The sequence below is a fragment of the Staurois parvus genome, unplaced genomic scaffold (genome assembly GCF_062004578.1).
Source record: "Staurois parvus isolate SC_StPar_1 unplaced genomic scaffold, SC_StPar_1.0 ptg001296l, whole genome shotgun sequence".
Taxonomy (NCBI): Eukaryota; Metazoa; Chordata; class Amphibia; order Anura; family Ranidae; genus Staurois; species Staurois parvus.
The window spans coordinates 131,392-153,453 of record NW_028319092.1 but is presented as its reverse complement, the minus strand read 5'-3'; the positions used below and the strand labels follow the sequence as shown (position 1 = coordinate 153,453).

At 47.6% G+C, this 22,062-nt stretch overlaps 2 protein-coding genes and 2 non-coding genes across 4 annotated transcripts in view; 1 reads left to right on the top strand and 3 right to left on the bottom strand.

Moving 5' to 3' along the window:
* Positions 1-7,986: 7,986 nt before the first annotated feature.
* On the bottom strand, positions 7,987-20,772 carry TRIR (telomerase RNA component interacting RNase). Its single transcript, XM_089660954.1, has 3 exons — positions 20,052-20,772; positions 14,562-14,642; positions 7,987-10,039 (listed from the first exon to the last, which is right to left on the bottom strand). The coding sequence occupies exons 1-3, from the start codon at positions 20,562-20,564 to the stop codon at positions 9,932-9,934; spliced, it is 702 nt and encodes a 233-aa protein (XP_089517080.1). The 5' UTR covers positions 20,565-20,772; the 3' UTR covers positions 7,987-9,931.
* On the bottom strand, positions 14,339-14,408 carry LOC149437398 (small nucleolar RNA SNORD41). The gene has a single exon (XR_016308151.1). It is a non-coding gene; the product is annotated as a small nucleolar RNA SNORD41 (small nucleolar RNA).
* Positions 17,477-17,675, bottom strand: LOC149437397 (U2 spliceosomal RNA). The gene has a single exon (XR_016308148.1). It is a non-coding gene; the product is annotated as a U2 spliceosomal RNA (small nuclear RNA).
* A 332-nt stretch (positions 20,773-21,104) lies between the features above and the next one.
* Positions 21,105-22,062, top strand: part of GET3 (guided entry of tail-anchored proteins factor 3, ATPase) — a 30,081-nt gene continuing 29,123 nt past the window's right edge. The window contains exon 1 of the mRNA XM_089660953.1: positions 21,105-21,281. Within this exon, the coding sequence (XP_089517079.1) occupies positions 21,133-21,281 (149 nt within the window). The 5' untranslated portion in view covers positions 21,105-21,132. The remainder of the gene's footprint in view (positions 21,282-22,062) is intronic.

Genomic DNA, 22,062 nt, shown 5'->3' with positions numbered 1-22,062 from the left:
TCACCATCTGCAGGTGGGTCGGATCATGGCAGTGTGGAGGACCCGTCCCAGCAGTCTCCCATGCCATTGGAGCCATCCCAGCAGTCTCCCATGCCATCTCTGCGGGATGCTGAGCTCCTGCGCCGCTTCCAGTTTATGTTACAATCAGAATTGTCCTCCGCTACCTCCAAGCTGGCCGACCGTCTCTCACGGGAAATTCGGGAGTTGGGCAGTCGGACGAACGACCTTGAAGATAAAATGGATGCTGCGGCTACGGTCCTTGAAAATCACGAACAGGATTTATGCGACCTCAAGAAAGAATTGGCGGACGCGCTGCTACGGATTTTGAAAATCGTTCCCGCCGTGGCAATTTGCGGTTAAGGGGTATCCCGGAAACGGTTACGGATCTTACCTCCACTGCTACTGCTCTGTTCCAGGAGCTGACGTCCGCCATTCCCATTGACCGTCTTGAATTTGATCGTATACATCGTACATTGGGCCCCAGACGACCGGATGGGCCCCCGAGAGACATTATCATCCAGTTCACTTATTACCGCACTAAGGAAACCATCCTCTTGGCGGCCAGAAATAAACCTGATCTCAGCTTCCAGGGGCATCGCTATCAGCTCTTCGCGGACCTCTCCCAGACCACTCTTCAAAAGCGCCGCCAGTTGAAGCCCTTCACTTCGGTCCTGGTGAAACATAGTATTAAATACGCCTGGGGTTTTCCGTTCCGCCTCACCTTCACCTACCAGGGCCGCAGTCACTCTGTGGCAACACCAGAGGAGGCTCACTCTCTCCTGGAATCCTTACACCTTCTTTCGCCGGAGGCTGCGGATCGGAGCCCAGTTCATTCATCTGGATCCTTGGCAAGGCCGCTTCCTCCGAGCCGCATCTGGGAGCAATCGTCCAATAGGAAGAGGGCCCTTTCTCAGACCCCTTCGCGATCAAGTCCTTCCTGTTCTTCTCCGGGCTGAAGATGCGTCCTGGACTTTCCATGTATCATCTCACCGATGAACTCTCTGATGGGACCGTGAGTTTGGCCCTTGGGGCTCCCCCAGTTTGTTTGCGTTCCGGGTTGATACTGCTCCTCGGGCTCCGGGGTGGGAGGTTGACCCGGTGGGCCTGGTTGGGTGGAAGGGGATTGGCCCCTATGGTTCTCCAGGTTTCTATGGGGAGGTTATCGCGGAGGTCCCTGCTCCTGGGACTTTTAGTTTTATTAAGTTTTACTACATTATATTATGTTTATTACCTTTTTGCCCTCTGAGGGCTTCTGTTTTGATGTTTCCATTTGCAGCCATGTGTCCGGCGGTAGAGTTACCCCTAACTGTATCCTTCATGTGTAGGATGCACGTCACCATTGGTGTGACACAATTGCACTGTTGTGTATACTTTTTGTGTCTTTTTCCTTTATTTGTTCTTTTCTTTTTCTCTGTTTTTTTTTGTTTTTGTTTTCTGCAGGGTTCCGGGACGCCATGGTCCGATCGCCATTGGGAGTGGAGATTGCTGGCTGCTTTGGGCTTTTTTCTGCTGAGCGTGTTGCGTTGATACCGCCATGGCCTCACCCCTTTTGAAAATACATTCACAAAATGTTCAAGGCTTCAATTCGCCTCAGAAACGGGCTAAAGTTTTTCATCACCTCAAATCGCAACAAATTGATGTGGTATGTCTACAGGAGACCAGGTTTTCTCAGTCCTCCGCTCCGCGTTATCTTTCACATCACTATCCCATCTTTTACACGGCCTCGGCTCCTGAGAAGCGCCGGGGTGTTCTTATAGCTTTTAAACACAATCTCCCCTTTGTCTGTTCTAGGCATATAGCGGACCCCACGGGCAGGTATTTGCTTCTGCAAGGCACCCTCTGGGACCAGGAGGTTACCTTTGTCTCTTACTACGCGCCTAACCGTTTCCAGCATAAATTCTTTTCGCATCTTTGCACCATTGTTTCTCGACACTCTAAGGGTCTTCTTCTTGTTATGGGTGATTCGAATGTTACCTTGGATTCCACATTGGATAGGCGCTACGCACGGGGAGCGACCCCCTCTCATGACTTGGTGCTAGAGGAACGTATGCGCTCTCTTTTACGGACGGCGGGGCTAGCGGACGTCTGGAGGGAACTTCATCCAACTGAACGCGACTTTACGTTCTATTCCAATCCTCATGACAGTTTTTGTAGAATTGATCATATATTCATGCAGGTCCAGCAGCTCCCCTTGGTCCGGCGGATAACTATTCCCTCCTCACCCTGGTCAGATCATGATCCCTTGGTACTCCTCCTTGCCCTTTCTGGGTCAGAACGGCGCCCTTTTCATTGGCGCATCAATGACTCTTTGCTGACCACTCAGGCTACCTGCCAACAAATAGAATTCTTTTTACGAACATACTTTGCGGAAAATTCGGGATCGGTCTCTTCAGCAGTGCCCCTTTGGGAAGCGCATAAGGCCACGATGCGGGGTCATGTTATACAGCTGGCTGCGGTCCGGAAGCGGGAGCGGGAACGCCGACTCTTGGAGCTTCATTCTCTCCTGGCCTCTGCGGATGTGCGTTGGAAGTCATCTCCATCCGTGGCCCATAAACGCGCTCGGGACGCTCTGGCGACAGAATTGGACCTCTTCGCCTCTTCAGAGGCGGAACGGGCCCTGCGTTGGACCAGACATAAATTTTACTCCTGCGCTAATAAGCCCGGTCCCATGCTAGCCAGGAAACTCAATTCTGTGGGGAAACCCCATAAACCGATTCGACTTCGACTTTCCACAGGTGGCTGTACTTCTAATCCCCAGCAGATTGTTTCCCGATTTTCGGACTTCCTTTCGCGCCTCTATGCTGCCCCAGAGCCTTTCCCTGTGGCCCAGGCAGAGGCATTCTTTCAAGACCTCCATCTTCCCGGATTAACCGAGGCAGCACAGGCGGCCCTCAACGCTGGTGTCACCGTACCGGAAGTGCTCCAAGCGATCAAATCTTTACGGTCCACCGCGGCCCCAGGTCCCGACGGCTTCTCCGATCTCTATTATAAAAAATTCTCAGCCCTATTGGCGCTCTTTTTAGCGGCCTATTTCAATGAGTTACAACAGGGCTCTTTGCCCTCTCCGGACGCACTTAGGGCACATATCTCTATGATTCCTAAGACGACCGACGATGTCCAGGAACCGCAAGCCTTCCGGCCCATTTCTCTTCTTAATGAAGACCTGAAGATATTGGGCAAGATCCTTAGTTTTCGCATCAATAAATATTTGTGTAGCCTGGTCCACCGGGACCAAGTAGGGTTCGTCCCCGGGAGGCAGGCGGGTGATAACGTCCGTAAGGTGGTCCATCTTATACATTTTCTGCAACAACGGAAAATCCCAGGATTCCTACTGTCCTTGGACATATATAAAGCTTTTGATTCTCTATCTTGGGAATATCTGCGGTTTGTGCTGTCTCGTTGGGGTTTCGGGGATTCTATTCTCTTGGATTCAGGCCTTGTATTCCTTTCCTTCGGCCTCCGTTAAATACGCTGGGTATTTCTCGGATCCCTTTCCTGTTGGGCGAGGGACGAGGCAGGGTTGCCCGCTGTCCCCGGCGCTCTTTGTCCTGGCGCTTGAGCCACTGGCTTTAGCGCTCCGGACCGACTGCAATATATCGGGGGTTCCATACGCGGGACAGGAGTTTAAGCTGAGCCTCTTTGCGGACGATGCCCTCTTGACCCTTACTAATCCTCTGACGACGCTTCCTAACTTGCAACGAGTTCTTGAGCGCTTCTCCTTGATTTCGGGTCTACGTATCAACTTGGATAAAACCGTCGCTCTCAATATTACTTTGGCTTCAGATTTGGTTTCACGCCTACAATCCCACTTCCCTTACCGGTGGGCTTCCTCTTTTCTGGAATACTTGGGCATTCGCTTGACCCCCACCTATGACTCCCTTTTTGCTGCAAATTATTATCCTTTGCTTAGCTCTTTATCTTCTCTTATGCATTCCTGGCAATTTCCGCACCTGTCTTGGATAGGACGGGTTCATTCAGTGAAAATGACCATCTTGCCGAAATTGTTATATTATTTTCGCACCCTCCCAGTGCGGGTTCCCCCTCACTTTCTTCGGTTGCTTCAGGCGAAGTTTATGCATTTTATCTGGGCCGATAAACACCCCAGAGTCTCTAGAAATACGCTCTTTGCTCATAGACTCCAGGGTGGTCTTGGGGTACCCAATGTAGCTAAGTATTATCAGGCGAGCCAGATTGCCCCGCTGTCTATGTTGCACGCTTCCTCCGATGTTCCTCTCTGGGTCCTGCTGGAACTACCTAATTGTGCCCCTATCGCACTGTCGACACTCCTATGGCTTCCCCCTGCCCTGCGCCCTATGGCGCTGAGTCCGATGTTGCTCCATGGCCTACAAGTCTGGGACTCGGTACGTTACTCCAGTGGCCTGATGTCACCCTTTTTGCCCTTGCTTCCAATCGTTAACAACCCTCTTTTCCCACCGGGTGTAGATTGCCCGGGGGCATTTTCTTGGTGGGTGGCTCATGGTTTCTCACAGGTGCAACACTTTTTGGTCCTTTCCCACCTGGAATGTCCTTCGGGAATCTCGAGATGTTCCCCCAGCGGAATTTTTTCGGTACCTTCAATTGCGGCACTGGCTACTTTCGCTGAGGGCCACTTCTGCTTTCCCATATCAGAAATCTGCCTTTGAACGGCTTTGCCAGCAGCACCCGGGCGCCCCGGGCCTTATCTCCCTTCTTTACGCAGCTTTGAACAGACGCTCGTCTCACACTTCTCTTTCATATGTTGTTCAGTGGGAACGCGACCTGGGAGTGGCTGTGGATCCGGTGGACTGGAGTAGGGCCTGGTCACTCATAGCTAAATGTTCATTTAATACGACCACGCTGGAAGCAGCCTACAAGGTATTGTTCCGTTGGTATTGGGTTCCGGCTCGTCTGGCCCAGGCTAACCCTGCCTGTAGTGATCGATGTTTTCGGGGTTGTGGCCATCGTGGCGATGTACTGCATATCTGGTGGTCATGCCCGAGGTTGGTTCGTTTTTGGTCTCGTGTATTTGGCCTTCTTTTCACTTTGTTCCATCTCTCCATACGCCGGGATGCTCGGTATGCTTTGCTTCATTGCCCCATGCCGGGCCTCTTGGCTCGTCAGCAGCGGTTGGCTTCCTATTTGTTTTTATCGGCTACTAGGACAATTGCTCAGGCCTGGAAGAGTCCGTTTGTACTTTTCCAGGGGGTGCGGGATCGTATGACTACTATGATGCTCAACGAACAGATGTCGAGTATATGCAACGACTCTCAACATAAATTTTTGAAAGTATGGGAGCCGTGGTTGCAATACGCCTTTCCCACGCTCCCCCCGGCCAGTGTGGGGAGGTAATGGAGTTTGGTATTGGCGCTCGTGGACCACTGCTCTTTGGTTTTTGTTTTGTTTTTTTTTCCCCTTTCTTCTCTGCTCTTCTTCTCTCCTTTTCTGTTTGTTTTGATGCGACAGTGGACAACTGTCTTTAGTTGCGATAGTCAGAGTCTTACTGATGTTATTGTAACCTATGTGCCATTGATAGCCCCTGCGTGGGCATACGTTTTGCCTTATTGGAATTAGAGCGTTGTCTGCTCTATTATGCCTTTTTTATTGGTGCAATTGATAGCCCCTGCGTGGGTGTGTTTTGTTGCCTCTGTTTTATACTGTTTAAAATTAATAAAAACTATTGAAATACAAAATCAGACTCCCTTCTGCATAGAAACCAATCAGCTTCTAACCTCAGCTTGTTCAATGAAGCTTTGGCAATGAAACCTGGAAGCTGATTGGTTTCTATGCAGAAGGGAGTCTGATTTTGGACTCTCCAGCTTTAGTAAATAAATCCCATAGGAACACATTAGGGAAAGCTCAGGGGCTGCCGAGGGGAGAAGAAAAAAAAAAAAAAAAAAAAAAGGGAACAGCTCCTAAATGTGAGTTTATCAGCCGCAGTGTACATGAGCCCTTAAGCTTCCTCTGATTGATGCAGACAGATTTTGTCGCAATCTCCTCCTCAGCCCATTAGAGGGAGCTTTGTATTCATTCATTGAATACAAAGCTTCCTGTGAATGCCTGAGAAGTGCTTAGTATAACTCAATTTTGTTCTAGGAGCAGGATGGGAAGTTCCCTTCCCACTGTCAGAACAGAGTACTGTATACTGTATGGAGCTGAGGCTACATACAGCTGTTGCATCTATTAGGATATCAAATTGTAGGTTTGGATCAGCTTGGTCCAAACAAACTATTTAGGGAATTCCTCTCTTAGTCCTCGCCAGATCAGGCGTCCTATTGTAATGTTCTCTTACCTTCTCATTTTGGTGACAGCTCAAAAAGGTTTCATTACTTCAGGGCTCGACAAATCCCAGGCACCAGGTCACCATGGGGACTAGAAATTGCATCCTGTCACCTGGGTTCACACACTGCCTTCCATGCAAAATCATGTCCCATTAATTCAAAAACCGCCTCGCACTGACATCAATGCAAAAACTCCTGCCAATAGCAATCCTATGTGAACAGTTCGGCACTCAAAACACAATGCATGTGGATCACATCTGTGTGAATTATCTCAATAGGAACACATATCTAGCCCGTTATGCGACTGAGTTTGAAACTGCATGTGTGAACTAGGGCGGCTCTATTCATACCTGAGTGTTTTGGGGGTCGCAGCAGAATCACTGCAATAATGGTGACATTGTTTTCAATGGCACCTAACACAGTGTGGTTTTGCCACAATTGTTGTGTGGCAAATCACACTGATGGAAGCTTGTCACCCATAAGAAGCTCCTTTTTGGGCAACAAGCCTCAGGCGATGCAATTTGCCAGGACTGCCACACAGTAAAGATAATGACAATTGCACCAAAACTACACCACATTTTAAGTGCAATTGAAAATGATACCTCAACCTGTGTTTTGCATAGTAGTGAATTTTGAGATTGCAAGCAGAATCGTGGCGAATCTGCCGCAATCCTAAAATGCCCAGGTGTGAACGTGGCCTAAACGGATCAGACACTGGAGCTTGATTTGGCTGCTCAGCATGCGCCAGTACCGAGTGCCCAAGTGTTTCCATGGGCAAGGGTAACCTGAAGAAATAACGTTTTTTTTTTCCCCCCTCATTGGCGCCTTACTCACTCAGCAGATGAGCTTCTGCTGAGTGTTAACCCCTTCCCGTCGGCACCTCCTGGCCCTTTAAGAGTTTCAGAAGCCGGGAGGCGGGGTTTAGGGATGTGACCGCCGTGACGAGTCATCGCGGCGGTCACATGATCAGGAAAGGTCCTGATCGAAAGAGCAGACCGGGACCTTTCCGTGAGTACCGGACGTGTGCTGGGAGCGGCAGGGTGCGTGCTCTCAGTACATATGTTTTTTGTTAATTGCACGCAAATATGCGGCCGCTCAGCCTCAAGGCCCAGAGGCCGCACATTTGTGTGCTGAAGGCATGAAGAGGTTAAAAGAGCCCACAAAAAAAAAAAAAAAAAACTCCTTTCCTGACCAGCACCCAATTGGTTCTCAATACACAGCAAGGTCTCTCCCCTCCCTGCTAGTCCCAGATGCAGTGCTGGAGACAGAAAGGGAGGTGAGGAGATAAACAGTGCAATGGTTAAAACAAGTTTAAGTTACCATAATGTTTTTGAAAGCCCCAGATATTCCTAAAAGCACCTCAGGATTTAAATAAATAGTTTTGGTTGAAATTATTTCTAACCTCTTCACACTGACGGTATGCAAATATCGGCTGGGCCTTGACAGGGAGAGGCCGCATATTTGCATACCATTTGTAAACAAACATGCGCTGAGAGCACGTACCCTGCATGCTCCCAGCATGTGTCTGTGTCCCACGGAAAGGTCCCGATCTCCCCTTGTGATCGGGACCTGATCATGTGACTGCCAATCACATGACCCTAAACCACCCTCGGCATCAGAAACCCCTTAAAGAACCGGGAGTCGGCAGCGTGAATGGGCTAAAAATCAGGAAAAGCAGATTGAAACAAGACTAAAAAAAAAATTAAATTAAAATAGGCTTGACTCAGACTTATGACTAGAGCAAACAGAGAATCCTCCAGTTTAATGAAATGATATTTATCAAGGTAGACAAAATGAAACCCTTCATGTGAATCTTGAAATTAGGTAAATACTGTAGGCATCATGATTGTACAGAAAAAAAACAAAAAACCACAAAAACTTGTGTACTGCCCATGGCATCTTCAGTCTTTCGCCTCAGGGAAAGTCACTTTTTCCTAAGATCTTTCAACCAGACTTTTATTTCCTCTGTTGTTGACACGCATTGCTTTGGAAATGCAATCTACATGCCCCAAAACACTACTCGTTTGCTGCTTGTGGGTTCCATCTCGTCTTGACAGCAGCAGCAATGGACCTGTCACCCAAATGATACAGCTTTTCTCCTGTTCACAGCCTCTACGCTCCAAGTACAGAATAATGCAGGCTGTGCCTGGAGCAAGAGATTGGGAACTTAGCAAAAGGGGAGCAAATGTGAACAGCAGGAACCCTGAACAATCAGATACTTCCAGAACTGTTTTTGGCACTTCTCACTGTTGCCAGCTTAAAGAAGTTCAAGGTGGCAATTGGGTCTTTTTAGTATATACAAGTTTTTTGTTTTTTAAAAAGGGGGAAAATTCATTATTTCCATCAAAAAGTGCAGAGGAAAGTGGTATTAAGATCGCTGTAACCATTTAAATCTTTGCACCAAACACTCATGGTAGAGAAGAAATTTATTTTTGCTTGAATTGGAGAACAAAGTATAATGGAAAAAGGATGATATCCAAGGACCTGCCTATACGCAGGCAATTACTTCAGCAGAACCTTTTACAGATCAAATCTGGATTACATTTAGATATTGAAGCTGTAGCATGTTTCCTATAAATAGTAATAATAGGGTTAAAAGAGGCTGGGAGAACTGCATTTAAATACATGTGAGGTCTCAGAACCCCAACGTATGAGGCGTTCAGGCAGCCTTGTACAAACTAAGCACCCCAAGTTTTGTGGTGGGTTGATCCTAAATAAATGTGGTCAGATCACACAAAACACACAGCCAGCTGCAGTAAAAGCTACTGAACACTTCTCTCACAGGCAGCAAGTGAAATCCTTGCCATCTTTACAAGTGCTGGGCACCACCGCTCTCCAAGAGAGCATGTCCCCCACTGGGCACTTTGGTGCTTCCTGCTATCTGCTACAATACTACATGGTAGTGACCTGAAGTAAGCAGGAAGAACCAGAGGACACTGTGGAGGGACAGAGAAACGTCAACACTTGCAGTAGAGCTGGTTTTCCAGCAAGCACTGTGGTAAAATTCCTCTTCACCGGAGCAGTGTTCGCCAGTGCTTGTAACAGAGAAGGGATAGGTTGCCAATCACATCACAGGAGCTGTAACTGTGCTGAATGGGCACCATGCATCTCATGGTAAGGGTAACATTCCCCATAACTGGAAACTAAAAAGAAAATATAAATGGTTAGGATGGGAATGTAATTAGGGTCAGGTTACCTTTGATTTCACAGGGCAACAGTCTACTCCGATATTGATCTGAATGCAAGCATTCTTACAAACTAAAAGTGAAAGATGTCATGCCCACACACAAATATAAAACAAACAATGTCTATATTCCTCCATTCTGCAACAGCAGACAGGTTAGGGGAAAAAAAACAAAAAAAAAAAACAAAAAAAAAGGTGCTCTAAGAGTCCAGGAACGGGAAAACATCCTGTTTGAGGAGGGAGCAATTCACCAGCACAGCATTTTAGCACCCACTCAGAAAGTCTCTTCTCTCCTTGGTAAGATTAGCAAGTCTAATACAGATCAGCAATATACACTCCAAGGTGGCATTTGGGGACGGGGTGGTGAGGGAGGGTTAGCAAAAGGATCTTGCAGATCTTGCAGCTGGTGTTGGGAAAGAAATACTCTTTGTTTGGGAATCCAGAGCCATCCCCTATATTCGCTCGGCACAAGTCCAAATATTTTTCTGTGTTATTTGACAAGCGGTCGTGTTTTGTCATCATCACTGCATTGGTGGGCTTTATATTTTTTCACCTCTGCCATGTACTGCGCCCAAGCCCCTCCTTTCTGTACAACAACCTGTTAATATAAATAAAAGAAAAAAAATTTGTATATTACAGTTTGGCACAATTCATTGTTCATTTTTAAAACAAGGATCTCATAAAAGGGGGCCTCCAGATAACAAGAGGGGAGCTGTTAGGCAATGATTCTCACCTCCTAAGATCATTACTTTAGGAGATCCTTGGGGTTGTATTAACCACTTGAAGATCCGGCCTTTTGTGACATTTTTGTTTACCTTTAAAAAAAACTATTTTTTTGCTAGAAAATTACTTAGAACATCCAAATGGTATTGTCACGGTACAGGGGCCCCTGCCAATTATTGATTCCACTTAATCCCCATATTAATTCCCTGTACCAAACATGCCTCAAATTCAATCACTCCATGTCCTCTGTGTCACCCTGCCAAATGGCCCTCTGATGTCTCGGGGGGGATTCGAGAGTGCCTGTCACAGGTCCGAGACCCCCAGCCAGTCCAGGGGAGAGAGTGCCTGCCAGCTGCCTAGGACCTCAGCACCAGAGGGACCACCCGCATATTCCGGATCCCAATAGGTACCTGTGTCCTACTTTCTATCCCTGGGAGACCAGGCACACTGTCGGATCCGTGAGTATATGCACTCCCCCCATTTTACCTGAACTGAACTGTTCTTGTGCTGTCCCCCCACCCCCCCTGTTGGATTACAATCTACTAGAGAGACTTTCCCTTGGCTCTCAGTGTTGGACTATAAGTGTTTGGCCCCTCCTTGCTACCCCTTTACTGACGAATTCACCCTCCGTGCGAATCCCTCTATTGAGTGACTGTCATCTGTTTGTCTCAATCAAGCTTTGTGCGTTTGCCATCTGCTCTGTCCTGCCTACCCTCCGTCACAGGTATATAATTTTGTTAAGCAAAGGCCTTAGAGAATAAAATGGTGTGTTTTGCAATTTATGTCACACGGAATTTGTGCAACGTTTTTTCAAATCCAAATTTTGGAAAACACATTTTAGTGCACACAAACACAATATAATACCCAATTTGGGGTAAAATATAAAAGATGGTGTTACGCTGAGTAAATAAATGCCCAACATGGCGCAATTTCAAATTGTGCACATTCATGGAACGGCGCCAAACTACAGTAATTAAAAATCTCCTTGGGTGGTGATTTAAAAACTTTTACAGGTTTGTAAATCACACGTGTGGTGTGATCGCTGTCTATGTATACATGTGGGACCTGCATATGCGTTCCCCTTTGTGTGCGAGCATGATGTGACAGGGGCGCTTTAATATTTTTACTTAAATTTTTTTTTTTTTCTTTACACTGTCTCTACATTTTTTTTTATCACTGATAATTATCAAAAGGAATGCAAACATCCCTTTTGATAATAAGCAGTGACAGGTCTATTAGACCCCAGATGTCTCCCATGCCCTTGAAAGCATCTGATCACACCTAGATCAGTGTGAGCAGATACTTTCCCAAGCCAAAAATGGAGCTCTTTTCATCTGGCAAAACTCGCCGCTTCCAGTTTCCTATACCATAGATGATCGGAGACGTTCTGGTCCTTGATCACCTTCATGGTAAGCTGGCAAAATCTCCAGCTTCAGTTCTAGGCTCCCCGGTGAGAATCAGCTGCTTATAATATTTAAAAAAAAAAAAAAAAAAAAAAAAAAAAAAAAAAAAAAAAGGGGAAAACAAAAACACAACATATACCGGGATGATGCCTGTAGCTGCAGGTGTCTTCTTGGTATGACCATCCAAATTGGCAATATATTTTTACATTAGCTGGTCTTCAAGTGGTTAAAGCTGTGTATACATGGTTAGGTTTTTTGTAAAAAAAACACACACACACACTGGATGGATGTGACGCACATTGGATGGATGTGACATTGCATTCTGACAACTTCCACGCATGAGCAGAAGTGACATCCTGGCCCAGCCAATGGAGTCGGTTGATGATTGATAACCAGAAGCCACTGAACCTAAAGTGGTTGTAAACCCCCCCCCCCCCCAAAAAAATATCAAAATTGAAATGATCAGTCCACCTCACACAGCATAACAGCAGAAGTCATCTATCCTTAGTCTGGCCAAGAAAGTCAATCATCTGAAATTCTCTCTGCTTTCCTGAAATGGGGGGGGGGGGGGGGGGAATTGTCGCCCCCACCCCCTCTCCTGTGACTCAGACTAATTAGGAGTCTCATGCATGAGAGAAGGGGGCGTGTCCCGCAGCCATCCACACAGATCAGGACTATGCTGACACCATGTGCTTATCTCTACTAACAGAGGAGGAAGGGGGGATACATGCCTTCACAGGTCATCATTGTCATCTAATGGGGGGAGAAAACCAAGCAGGAGGATCACAATTAACCCTCAATGACTGGCCACTTTTCCTGTGCAACTATCTGGTGTTACTTGAAAGTAGGGCACTACGGTCATCTTTCTGCGTGACTCCCTCCCCGGGAGCTGTGGGGTTAAATCTGTCTGAGGTTGTTTGGCTCCAGTTAGTGGATAATAATGACCTGTGAAAGCCTGTGTCCCACCTCTGCTTCCCTTAGTAGAGATAACATATGCAGGGTCCCCGCTGAGTAATTCCCCTGACAGTTGCTCAGCTCCCTCCAACCTATGAAAGTCTGCAGTCTCCGGTGCCTCAAATGCTGCCCAGTGTTTATGGGGAGAACAGTTTTCTCAGTCTCCTCAGGCTGGAGCGGACTCCTAATTAGTCTTTCAGTCACAGGAGAGGGGGTGCAGCGACACATTCTTTTCATGTGTTGGGTTTTTTCACTGTAGGAAAGCAGAGAGAATTTCAGGTGACTGGCTGCTCCTTTCCTGGCCAGATTGGGGGCAGATGACTTCTGCTGCTATGCAATGTAGACTGGTCATTTCAATTTTTATTTTTTGGGTTTACAATTACTTTAAGATGTCAGCAGCTGGCGTGGAGTTTAGGGGACATCGCTGGAGAACAGGTGAGAAAACTTCCATTCTGACCAATGTAGTCAAAATAGTCTTTTTATTTGCTGGTTAGGTGGAAAGTGTGCTGGGGACATATTTTTTTTTTTTTTTTTTTTACAGCTTTTATACACTCACCGGCCACTTTATTAGGTACAACTGTTCAATTACTTGGTAACACAAATTACCAATCACATGGCAGCAACTCAATGCATTTAAGAATCTAGATGTGGTGAAGACAACTTGCTGAAGTTAAAACCGAGCATCAGAATGGGGAAGAAAGGGGATTTAAGTGACTTTGAATGTGGCACAGTAGTTGGTGCCCAGACAGGCTGGTCTGAGTATTTAAAAAATTGCTGACCTACTGGGATTTGCATGCACACCCATCTCCAGGGTTTACCAAGAAAGGCCCGAAAAAAAAAAAAAATATCCAGTGAGCAGCAGACGTGTGGACAAAAATGCTTTGCTGAGGTCAGAGGAGAATGGGCAGACTGGTTTGAGATGATAAAGGCAACAGTAAGGCTGGCCATACACTATACAATTTTCTTACAGATTTCTGCCCAATTTCCTTCAGATTTACCTTCCACTATGTAGTGCAATGGCCTGCCTAATTAGATAGAATTGTAAGTGTTGTTTAGGTTTGACCTCATTTTATATGGCTTTTGGTAAATCTAAAGCAAAAATCTCAAAAATTGTATAATGTATGGCCAGCCTAACTCAAATGACCACTTGTTACAACCAAGATATTCAGAATACCATCTCTAGATGCACACATCAAACCTTGAAGCAGATGGGCTACAGCAGCAGAAGACCACACCGGGTGCCAGTCTTGTTAGCTAAGAACAGGAAGCGGAGGATACAATTTGCGCCAAAACTGGAGAATAGAAGATTAGAAAAACGTTGCCTGGTCTGAGGAGTCTTGATTTCAGCTTTGACATTCAGATGATGAAAGCACGGATCCATCCTGCCTTGTATCAACACAGTTCATGGATGTGCAGCCGACAAATCTGCAGCAACTGTTTGATGCTATGGGGTTTATTTACTAAAGCTGGAGAGTCCAAAATCAGACTCCCTTCTGCATAGAAACCAATCAGCTTCCAGGTTTCATTGCCAAAGCTTCATTGAACAAGCTGAGGTTAGAAGCTGATTGGTTTCTATGCAGAAGGGAGTCTGATTTTGGACTCTCCAGCTTTAGTAAATAAACCCCTGTGTGTCAATATGGCCAAAAATCTCTGAGGAAAGTTTCCAACACTTTGATGAATCTTTGCCACTAAGAATTAAGGCCGTTCTGATGGAAAAAGGGGACTCAACCCGGTACTAGCAAGGGGTACCTAATGAAGTGGCCGGTGAATGTACATTTGCTTTTATACTGAAACAAAACCTGCAAGTATTGGACTTCCTGGATCAGACAGTATGAATACAATGACCCTCAGAGGAGATCAGGCAGTAGCATTCTGCATCACATCCAGGTAATGTCCTTTTTAGTCAAATTACCGGGTTTCACAAACAGGTATCCAGAACTGCCGATTTATTCCGAGCGGATACACCGAGAAGACCGGTTACCACATTTGCATTGCTCTTCCAAATGTGAAGCATGGAAATGCAAGGTATGAGCTGCTTACCTCCTCCTCGTCTGTCTTTGGCTTCTTGGCTACCAGGCCAGTCTTCAGGGCCAGCTTTGCCCCTCCTCTACGCCTGCCCACCTGGGGGTGGAAGGAACAGAAGACTGCAACCGTTATACGAGCCCTTGCAGCCTCTCTGAGTCCCTCTATATGACAGAATATAAGGGAGGCCTCGGTTAGACAGGCACAAGACACTCCCCAACTGCAATGCATCAGAAACTAGACAACTCTCCACACTCCCTACTACACATCCCACAAAGTAAATCCAGCAACGATCACTGCAGGAAATTGCTGGCTGTGCAGAGAACGGTAAATAGCTGGGACTGCAGGCGACCTGTCATTAGAATGCACATGGTCAGTGGCTGCACTTAGCCACTGCCGAGTGCCGTAGCAGGAATCTCAGATCCCTGCCGCTGTTATTCGCCAGTCTAAATGTAGCCTAATGCTGTTTTGAGGACCAGCTGAAAGTTAGGATTTTCTTTCATGGATAACTTTCAAGGACAAAGAGGAGGGGGGAATCTCCCTGATGGGGACACAGACCGAAAACTCCAACCATGGACCCCAGTGCTTGCAAGGCAGAAAAACTAACCACTGTGCTGCCCCGTGAGCTATGTAAGAAAGAATCACTGACTGTGCAAAAGTTTTCATTTTGGATAAAGTATGGGAAGGTTATAACCCCGTTAGTCTTTGTTTGACAACTGTGCCCCATTGGGGAGATTTCCCTTCGCTCCCTGTCCCATCACAACAGGAAAGAGGAGGAAATCCCTTCCAAAGCAAGGGAATCCCTGAATTCTCATGCACACGGGACATTTTGAGAACGCTGGTAACATTAGCTATGTAAAGCCGCATTAAAAACATGAGTTTGTCAGCTTTTTTTGCATTAGCGTTTAGCAGTATTTTTTGTTTAGAAGTTTTTTTTTTACCCCCAAAAAATATTTTTCCTCTTGGGCCAAAAATGCTGGTTTGCGGCATTTTACCACGTTAGAGCATTTGTACAGCTGAAAAAAACTCCTTTAGAAACCCACTAGTCCTGGTTTTTTCCCAGCCAAAAAAAAGGTTGATTACAGTCTATATGCGCATGTACACAGGATGACACGCCGGGGATGGACACACAGGAGAACACGCCGGGGATGGACACACAGGAGAACACGCCGGGGATGGACACACAGGAGAACACGCCGGGGATGGACACACAGGAGAACACGCCGGGGATGGACACACAGGAGAACACGCCGGGGATGGACACACAGGAGAACACGCCGGGGATGGACACACAGGAGAACACGCCGGGGATGGACACACAGGAGAACACGCCGGGGGTTTACTGGCTGTAGAAAAAAAAAAAAAACGGCAAAAGCCAAAAACAGCCGCTGTAAAAACGTCACGTGTGCATGAGGACTGATTGTCACCAGAACTAGTGTCCCCACATTGGTAATTTCTCCTTTCCTGTTCTGGCGAGTACCCAAAATTCTGGATTTTCTTTCACTTTCATGATAAAGAGCTAAACAAAGGCTGAATCTTCATAACAAGGACACAGACTGCAATAAAAACTGACAAGTGTTCTAACCCCTCTACACTCTATCAAAAACTAAAACGAAGAAGCAGCAGCTTTGTTTTCAGTTATACTAAAAGGGAAAACTTCTCACCCCCCATTTTGAATACAATGAGGGTTATAATTCCTGTGTTAAGTTACTTCCCATCTGTGTCCCATTGAGGAGATTTCCCCTCACTTCCTGTCCCAAAGCCACAGAAATTGAGAGGAAGTCCCCTAAAAAAACCCCAAAAACTACCAGCACATCTTCCAAGGAAAACCCACATAAGCATAGGGAGAACATGCAAACTCCATGCAGATAGTGTGCAGGCCAGGATTTAAAATATGACTAAAGGCAAATTTTTTTTTCAGTTTTGGATCGAGTGGAGAGAGTTTAGAACCTCTGTCTGGTTTCATAGTGTCCCTATTGGAAGACTGGGGCACAATCAGGGATTCCCTCACCCTGGAGTGAAAAAAAAAAAAAAAACCCTCCAAATTCTGGGTTGTCCCCAGAAAAGTAATGGAGGGGAAATCTTCCAATAGGGACACTAGTTCTTGTAACAATCAGGGATTCTCTCACCCTGGAGTGAAAAAAACAAAACAAAACAAAAAACCCCCCCAAAAAACTCCAAATTCTGGGTTGTCCCCATAAAAATAATGGAGGGGAAATCTTCCAATGGGGATACTCTCACTTCCTGTTTGGCTATGGGACAGGCAGTGAAAGGAAATCTCTGCTATGGAACACAGAGGGCGGAACACAGAGGGTGTAAACAAAACAGTTCTCTCCCTTCAGCTCCTGCACAGTGCTTTGCATAGCAGAGCCATGCAAAGCAGTGTGCTTACAGTGAAGCACAAACACAGCCACACAGTATAAAACAGAAGACAGCACACAGTTAACCCTTTGATCGCCCCAGATGTTAACACCTTCCTACCCAGTGCCATTAGTACAGTGTCAGTGCTTTTTATTAGCACGTACTACTGTATTGGTGTCACTGGGGATGTCAGTGGCACCAAGTCAGTTCAGTGTCAGAATGCCTGCCGCAGTCCCACTATAAGTCACTGATCGCCGTCATTACTAGTAAAAAGTAAAAAACTACCAGTATATGTACCGCCATTTGTAAACGCTATAAACTTCACATAAACCAAATGATTTATAGGTATTGGAAAGACATGGAGGAGACTACATTTTGTCCTAAATGTATGACAAAGTTTCATTTAAATTTTTTTTACTGGCCATGTTTAATAGCAAAAAGTGAAAAATATTGTTTTTTCCTCAAAATTGGTGGTCTTTGTTTATAGCGCAACCCCCCCCCCAAAAAAAAACCCACACAGGCGATCAAATACCACTGAAGAAAGCTCTATTTGTGGGGGGGGGGGGGGGGGGGGAGGATGTAAATTTCATTTGGGTGCAGCGTTGCATGACCGCGCAATTGTCAGTTAAAGCAACGCAGCGCAAAAAATGGCCTGGTGGGGTGAAATCCTCAGGAGAGCAAGTGGTTAAAGGATGTCGGTGGAGCACCCCTACTGGACACTGATAAGAACAGATACTACACTTGATCTTAGCCAAAAGGCAGAGGACTTGCAGTTCATTCATTCACAGACGTCTGTGAAAGAATGATGCAGCTGTGTGGGTGGAGCACAGCCACATCGTATACAAATTTCCAGATAGCTGGGGGAGACTTCTCTGTCAGTGGGAGGGGGTGGCTGCGTCTATGGGAACATGTTACACCCCACAAACAGGTGGAACATATAACATGTTCCCAAAGGTGAACTTATCCTTTAAAGCACGGGTGTTAAACTGGCGGCCCTCCAGCTGTTGCCAAACTACAAGTCCCATGAGGCATTGCAAAACTGACAGTTACAAGCATGACTCCCAAAGGCAGAGGCATGATGGGACTTGTAGTTTGGCAACAGCTGGAGGGCCACCAGTTTGACACCCGTTTTAAAGCAAGCACCCCAGCGCTGCAAGACAGAAGTGCTGACCCCTAAACCACTGTGCTGCCCTGTGAGCTATGTAGGAAAGAATCCATTACTATACTGTGCAAAAAATGTAATTCTGGATAGCGTATAGCGAGGGTTTTAACCTTGGCCAGTCTTTGCCATCTGTATTCTGTTGGGGAGATTTTCCTTCACTTCCTGTCCCATAGCCAAAACGGGAAGCGAGAGGAAATCCCTCCAGGGTGAGGGAATCTGATTGTCGCAAGAACTAGACTCTCCATTGGAAGATTTCCCCTCTAATCCTCTAGAGGCAACAATCAATGTTCTTTCATTGATAATAGTAAAAAAGACAACTAGAAAGGGTGAGTCTCCCTAACGGGGATACAGACGGCAATAAAAGCTGACAGAGGTTCTCATCCCTCTCCACCCAAAACAAACGTTTTGCTTTCTGTTATACTGAAGGGAAAACTCCTCGCACAATTATGAATAAAGGGGGGGGGGGGGTTATAACCCCGGTTTTTATTTTGCCATCTGTGTCCCATAACCAACACGGGAAGTGAGAGGAAATCCCTCCAGGGCGAGGAATCGCTGATTGTTGCATGTCCCCAGTGGAAGATTTCCCCTCTATTCCTCCGCAGGTAACAATCTATAACGTTCTTTTGTTGAGAATAGTAAACAGGACAAATCCAGAGAGTGAATCTCCCTAACGGGGACACACACGGCAATAAAAGCTGACAGAGGTTCTAATCCCTCTCCACTCAATGCAAAAAAAAAAAGTTTTGCTTTCTATTACACGAAAAGGGAAACCTCCCCCAGTTATGAATAAAGGGATTGTTATAACCTGTTTTTATTTTGCCATCTGTGTCCCATTGGGGAGATTTCCCTTCACTTCCTGTTCCATAACCAAAACATGAAGTGAGAGGAAATCCCTCCAGGGTGAGGGAATCGTTGCATGTCCCCAGTGGAAGATTTCCCCTCTTTTCCTCTACATGTAATCTATCATGATCTTTCGTTAAGAATAGCAAACAGGACAAATCGAGAGTGAATCTCCCTAACGGGGACACACACGGCAATAAAAGCTGACAGAGGTTCTAATCCCTCCCCATCCAAAACAAACTTTTGCTTTTTGTTACACCAAAGGGAAATCTCCTCCCACAATAATAAAGGGAGGGTTATAACCCGTTTTTATATTGCCATCTGTGTCCCATTGGGGAGATTTCCCTTCACTTCCTGTTCCATAACCAAAACATGAAGTGAGAGGAAATCCCTCCAGGGTGAGGGAATCGCTGATTGTGGCATGTCCACATTGGAAGAGGATGAATCTCCCTAACGGGGACACACACGGCAATAAAAGCTGACAGAGGTTCTAATCCCTCCCCACTCTATCCAAAACAAAAAAGTTTTGCTTTCTGTTATACCAAAGGGAAATCTTCCACAATTATGAATAAAGGGAGGATTATAACCCCTATCCGGTTTTATTTTGCCATCGGCGTCCCATTGGGGAGACTTCACTTCCTGTCCCATAGCCAAACAGGAAGTTAGAGGAAATCCCCCCAGAGTGAGGAAATCCAAGAATGAGTGTCCCCATTGGAAGATTCCCCTCTAGTGACAATCAAAGAGGGATTTTCCTTCACTTTCATGGTAAACGGGAGAATTGAGGATGAATCTCCCCAGCAGGGACACCGGCAGCAGTAAACACCTGACAGGAGGTCTAATCCCTCCATCCAAAAACGTTTTGCTTTGTTGCACAAAAGGTACCGCCCACACACACACCAAGGGGCGGGCCATAACCTCTGGTAGTTTCTATTTTGCCATTGGGGAGATTTCCCCTCACTTCCTGTCCCATAGCAATAACAGGAAGTGAGGTAATCCCGCCTGAGGGAATTGCAGAGCTAGTGTCCCCACTGGAAGATTTCTCCCTGTATTCCTGTCCTGGTGACACCCCAGAATTTGGGCCTCTCTCTTCCTTTGCGTGACAATGGAGAGGTGGGATCTCCCTAATGGTTCCCCGGGGATCTTACAAAGGTGATGGGCTTCCTTTTGTCCGGCTCGGGCTTCTTCTCCTCCGGTGTGGTGGTGGTCGCCGCCGCCGCCGCCGCATCCTCCTCCTTGCTCCCGGCCGGGCTCTGCTCCATCTGCTTCTTGAAGAGCTCCAGGAAGCTGCCGTCGTTGGCGAAGACGTTGACGCCGGTGGTGGTGGAGGGGAAGGCCGGAGCCGCGGGGGTGTAGTAGGCGGGATAGGCCGGCATGGGGAGGTGGAAGGCCGGGGGTGTGGGGAGGAGAGGTTGGGTGGCGGTGGAGGCCTGCTCCGGAGCCTCCTCCTGTTTCTTCTCCTCCTGCTCCGGCGGGGGTTCAGGGGTGGCGGCGGCCTCCTCAGTACTGTCCTCAGGTTCCGGGGTAGCGGCGACCTCCTCCGTACTATCCTCGGACTCCGAGGCCGCCTTATTGTTCTCTAATACCGGGGCCTCTGCGGCTTCCTCTCCCTCCTCCTCGCTGTCTTCCCCGGACTCCGGCCGTGGACTCTCCTCTGCCATCCTGAGGCCTCCAGACCTCACCGACACTGCGCCACAGCCGCCCGGTCTCTAGGCCGTAATGTTTACCTCACGAAACCAGCGGGAAAGCTTTTCCAAAATGGCGGACAGCGGTAACCCGCAAGTAGAAATTTCTAGACGTACGTAGACTCGGTGACTGGGGAGCAACAGCCAATAGCAGCTTACTTACGACGACGCCGGCACGTTCTTACGACAGACAGTGAGGAGCGAGAATTGGCAGTAAAACTAACCAATCCTATAGGCAGCTTCTTGAGACACATGTCCAATCAGAATCCACGCTGCGTAAGGCTTTCTGGGCGTGTTCCTCTGTCATTAACCGGACTAGCAGCCAATGAGCGCATCCAGCTAATCCCCTATTAGAGGCTCCGTGCAATCCACCAATAGGACGCCGTTTATGGAAATGAAGCGAATGACAGTGATTGGCATGTCTTTCGGCCACTTAGCGAAGCGAGGTCTCTGTATTGGTGACAGCTGAGGCGGGGCCCTCTTTCTCTCGGCGATGTGATGCGGGCTCTGTGTGGATTGGCTATCTGAGGTCACGTGAGTGTGAATGAAGATGGCTGCGCCGGTAGATGAGGAGTTTGAGGATGCCCCAGACGTGGAGCCATTGGAGCCCACCCTGCTCAACGTGATAGAGCAACGCTCGCTCCGCTGGATCTTCGTAGGAGGGAAGGGAGGAGTGGGCAAGACCACGTGCAGGTGAACGGCGCGGCCTGTACTGCGTAGGCCAGGCTGCAGATGGGTGCAGGTGGACTGTACCAACTGAGCACCTCATGGGGGGAGGGAAGACGTGAGGGGAGAGACCATCTGTGCAGGAGCGGTGGCTGGCTGGGTTATCCTAACAACCTCTGCTGGCCTTATGAGCAGTCTCTGCACTGCCAGCTGTGGTGATTCCAGATTGTCAGGGCATGCTGGGAGATTGGGGTCACCCCGATAAGGCGTGGTGAGGGTATGCTGGGAGATTGGGGTCACTCTGATAAGGCGCGGTGAGGGCAAACTGGGAGATTAGGGTGCCTCCGATAAGTTGTGGTCAGGGCATGCTGGGAGATTTGGGTCTCTCCGATAAGTTGTGGTCAGGACATGCTGGGAGATTGGGGTCCCTCCGATAAGGTGTGGTCAGGGCATGCTGGGAGATTGGGGTCCCTTCAGGGGCGGACTGACAACTCATGGGGCCCCCGGGCAATAGGGGATCATGGGGCCCCTGTGTCTTTGCTCAAACTCAAAAAAGCCTATGAAAAGCTACCAGGGGCATCTTATGGGCCCCCTACTGACCCTGGGCCCTCGGGCAGTGCCCAAGTTTCCAAATGGTCAGTCCGCCCCTGGGTCCTTTCGATAAGGCGTGGTCAGGGCATGCTGGGAGATTGGGGTCCCTCTGATAAGGCGTGGTCAGGGCATGCTGGGAGATTGGGGTCCCTCCGATAAGGCGTGGTGAGGGCAAGCTGGGAGATTGGGGTCCCTTCAGGGGCGGACTGACAACTCA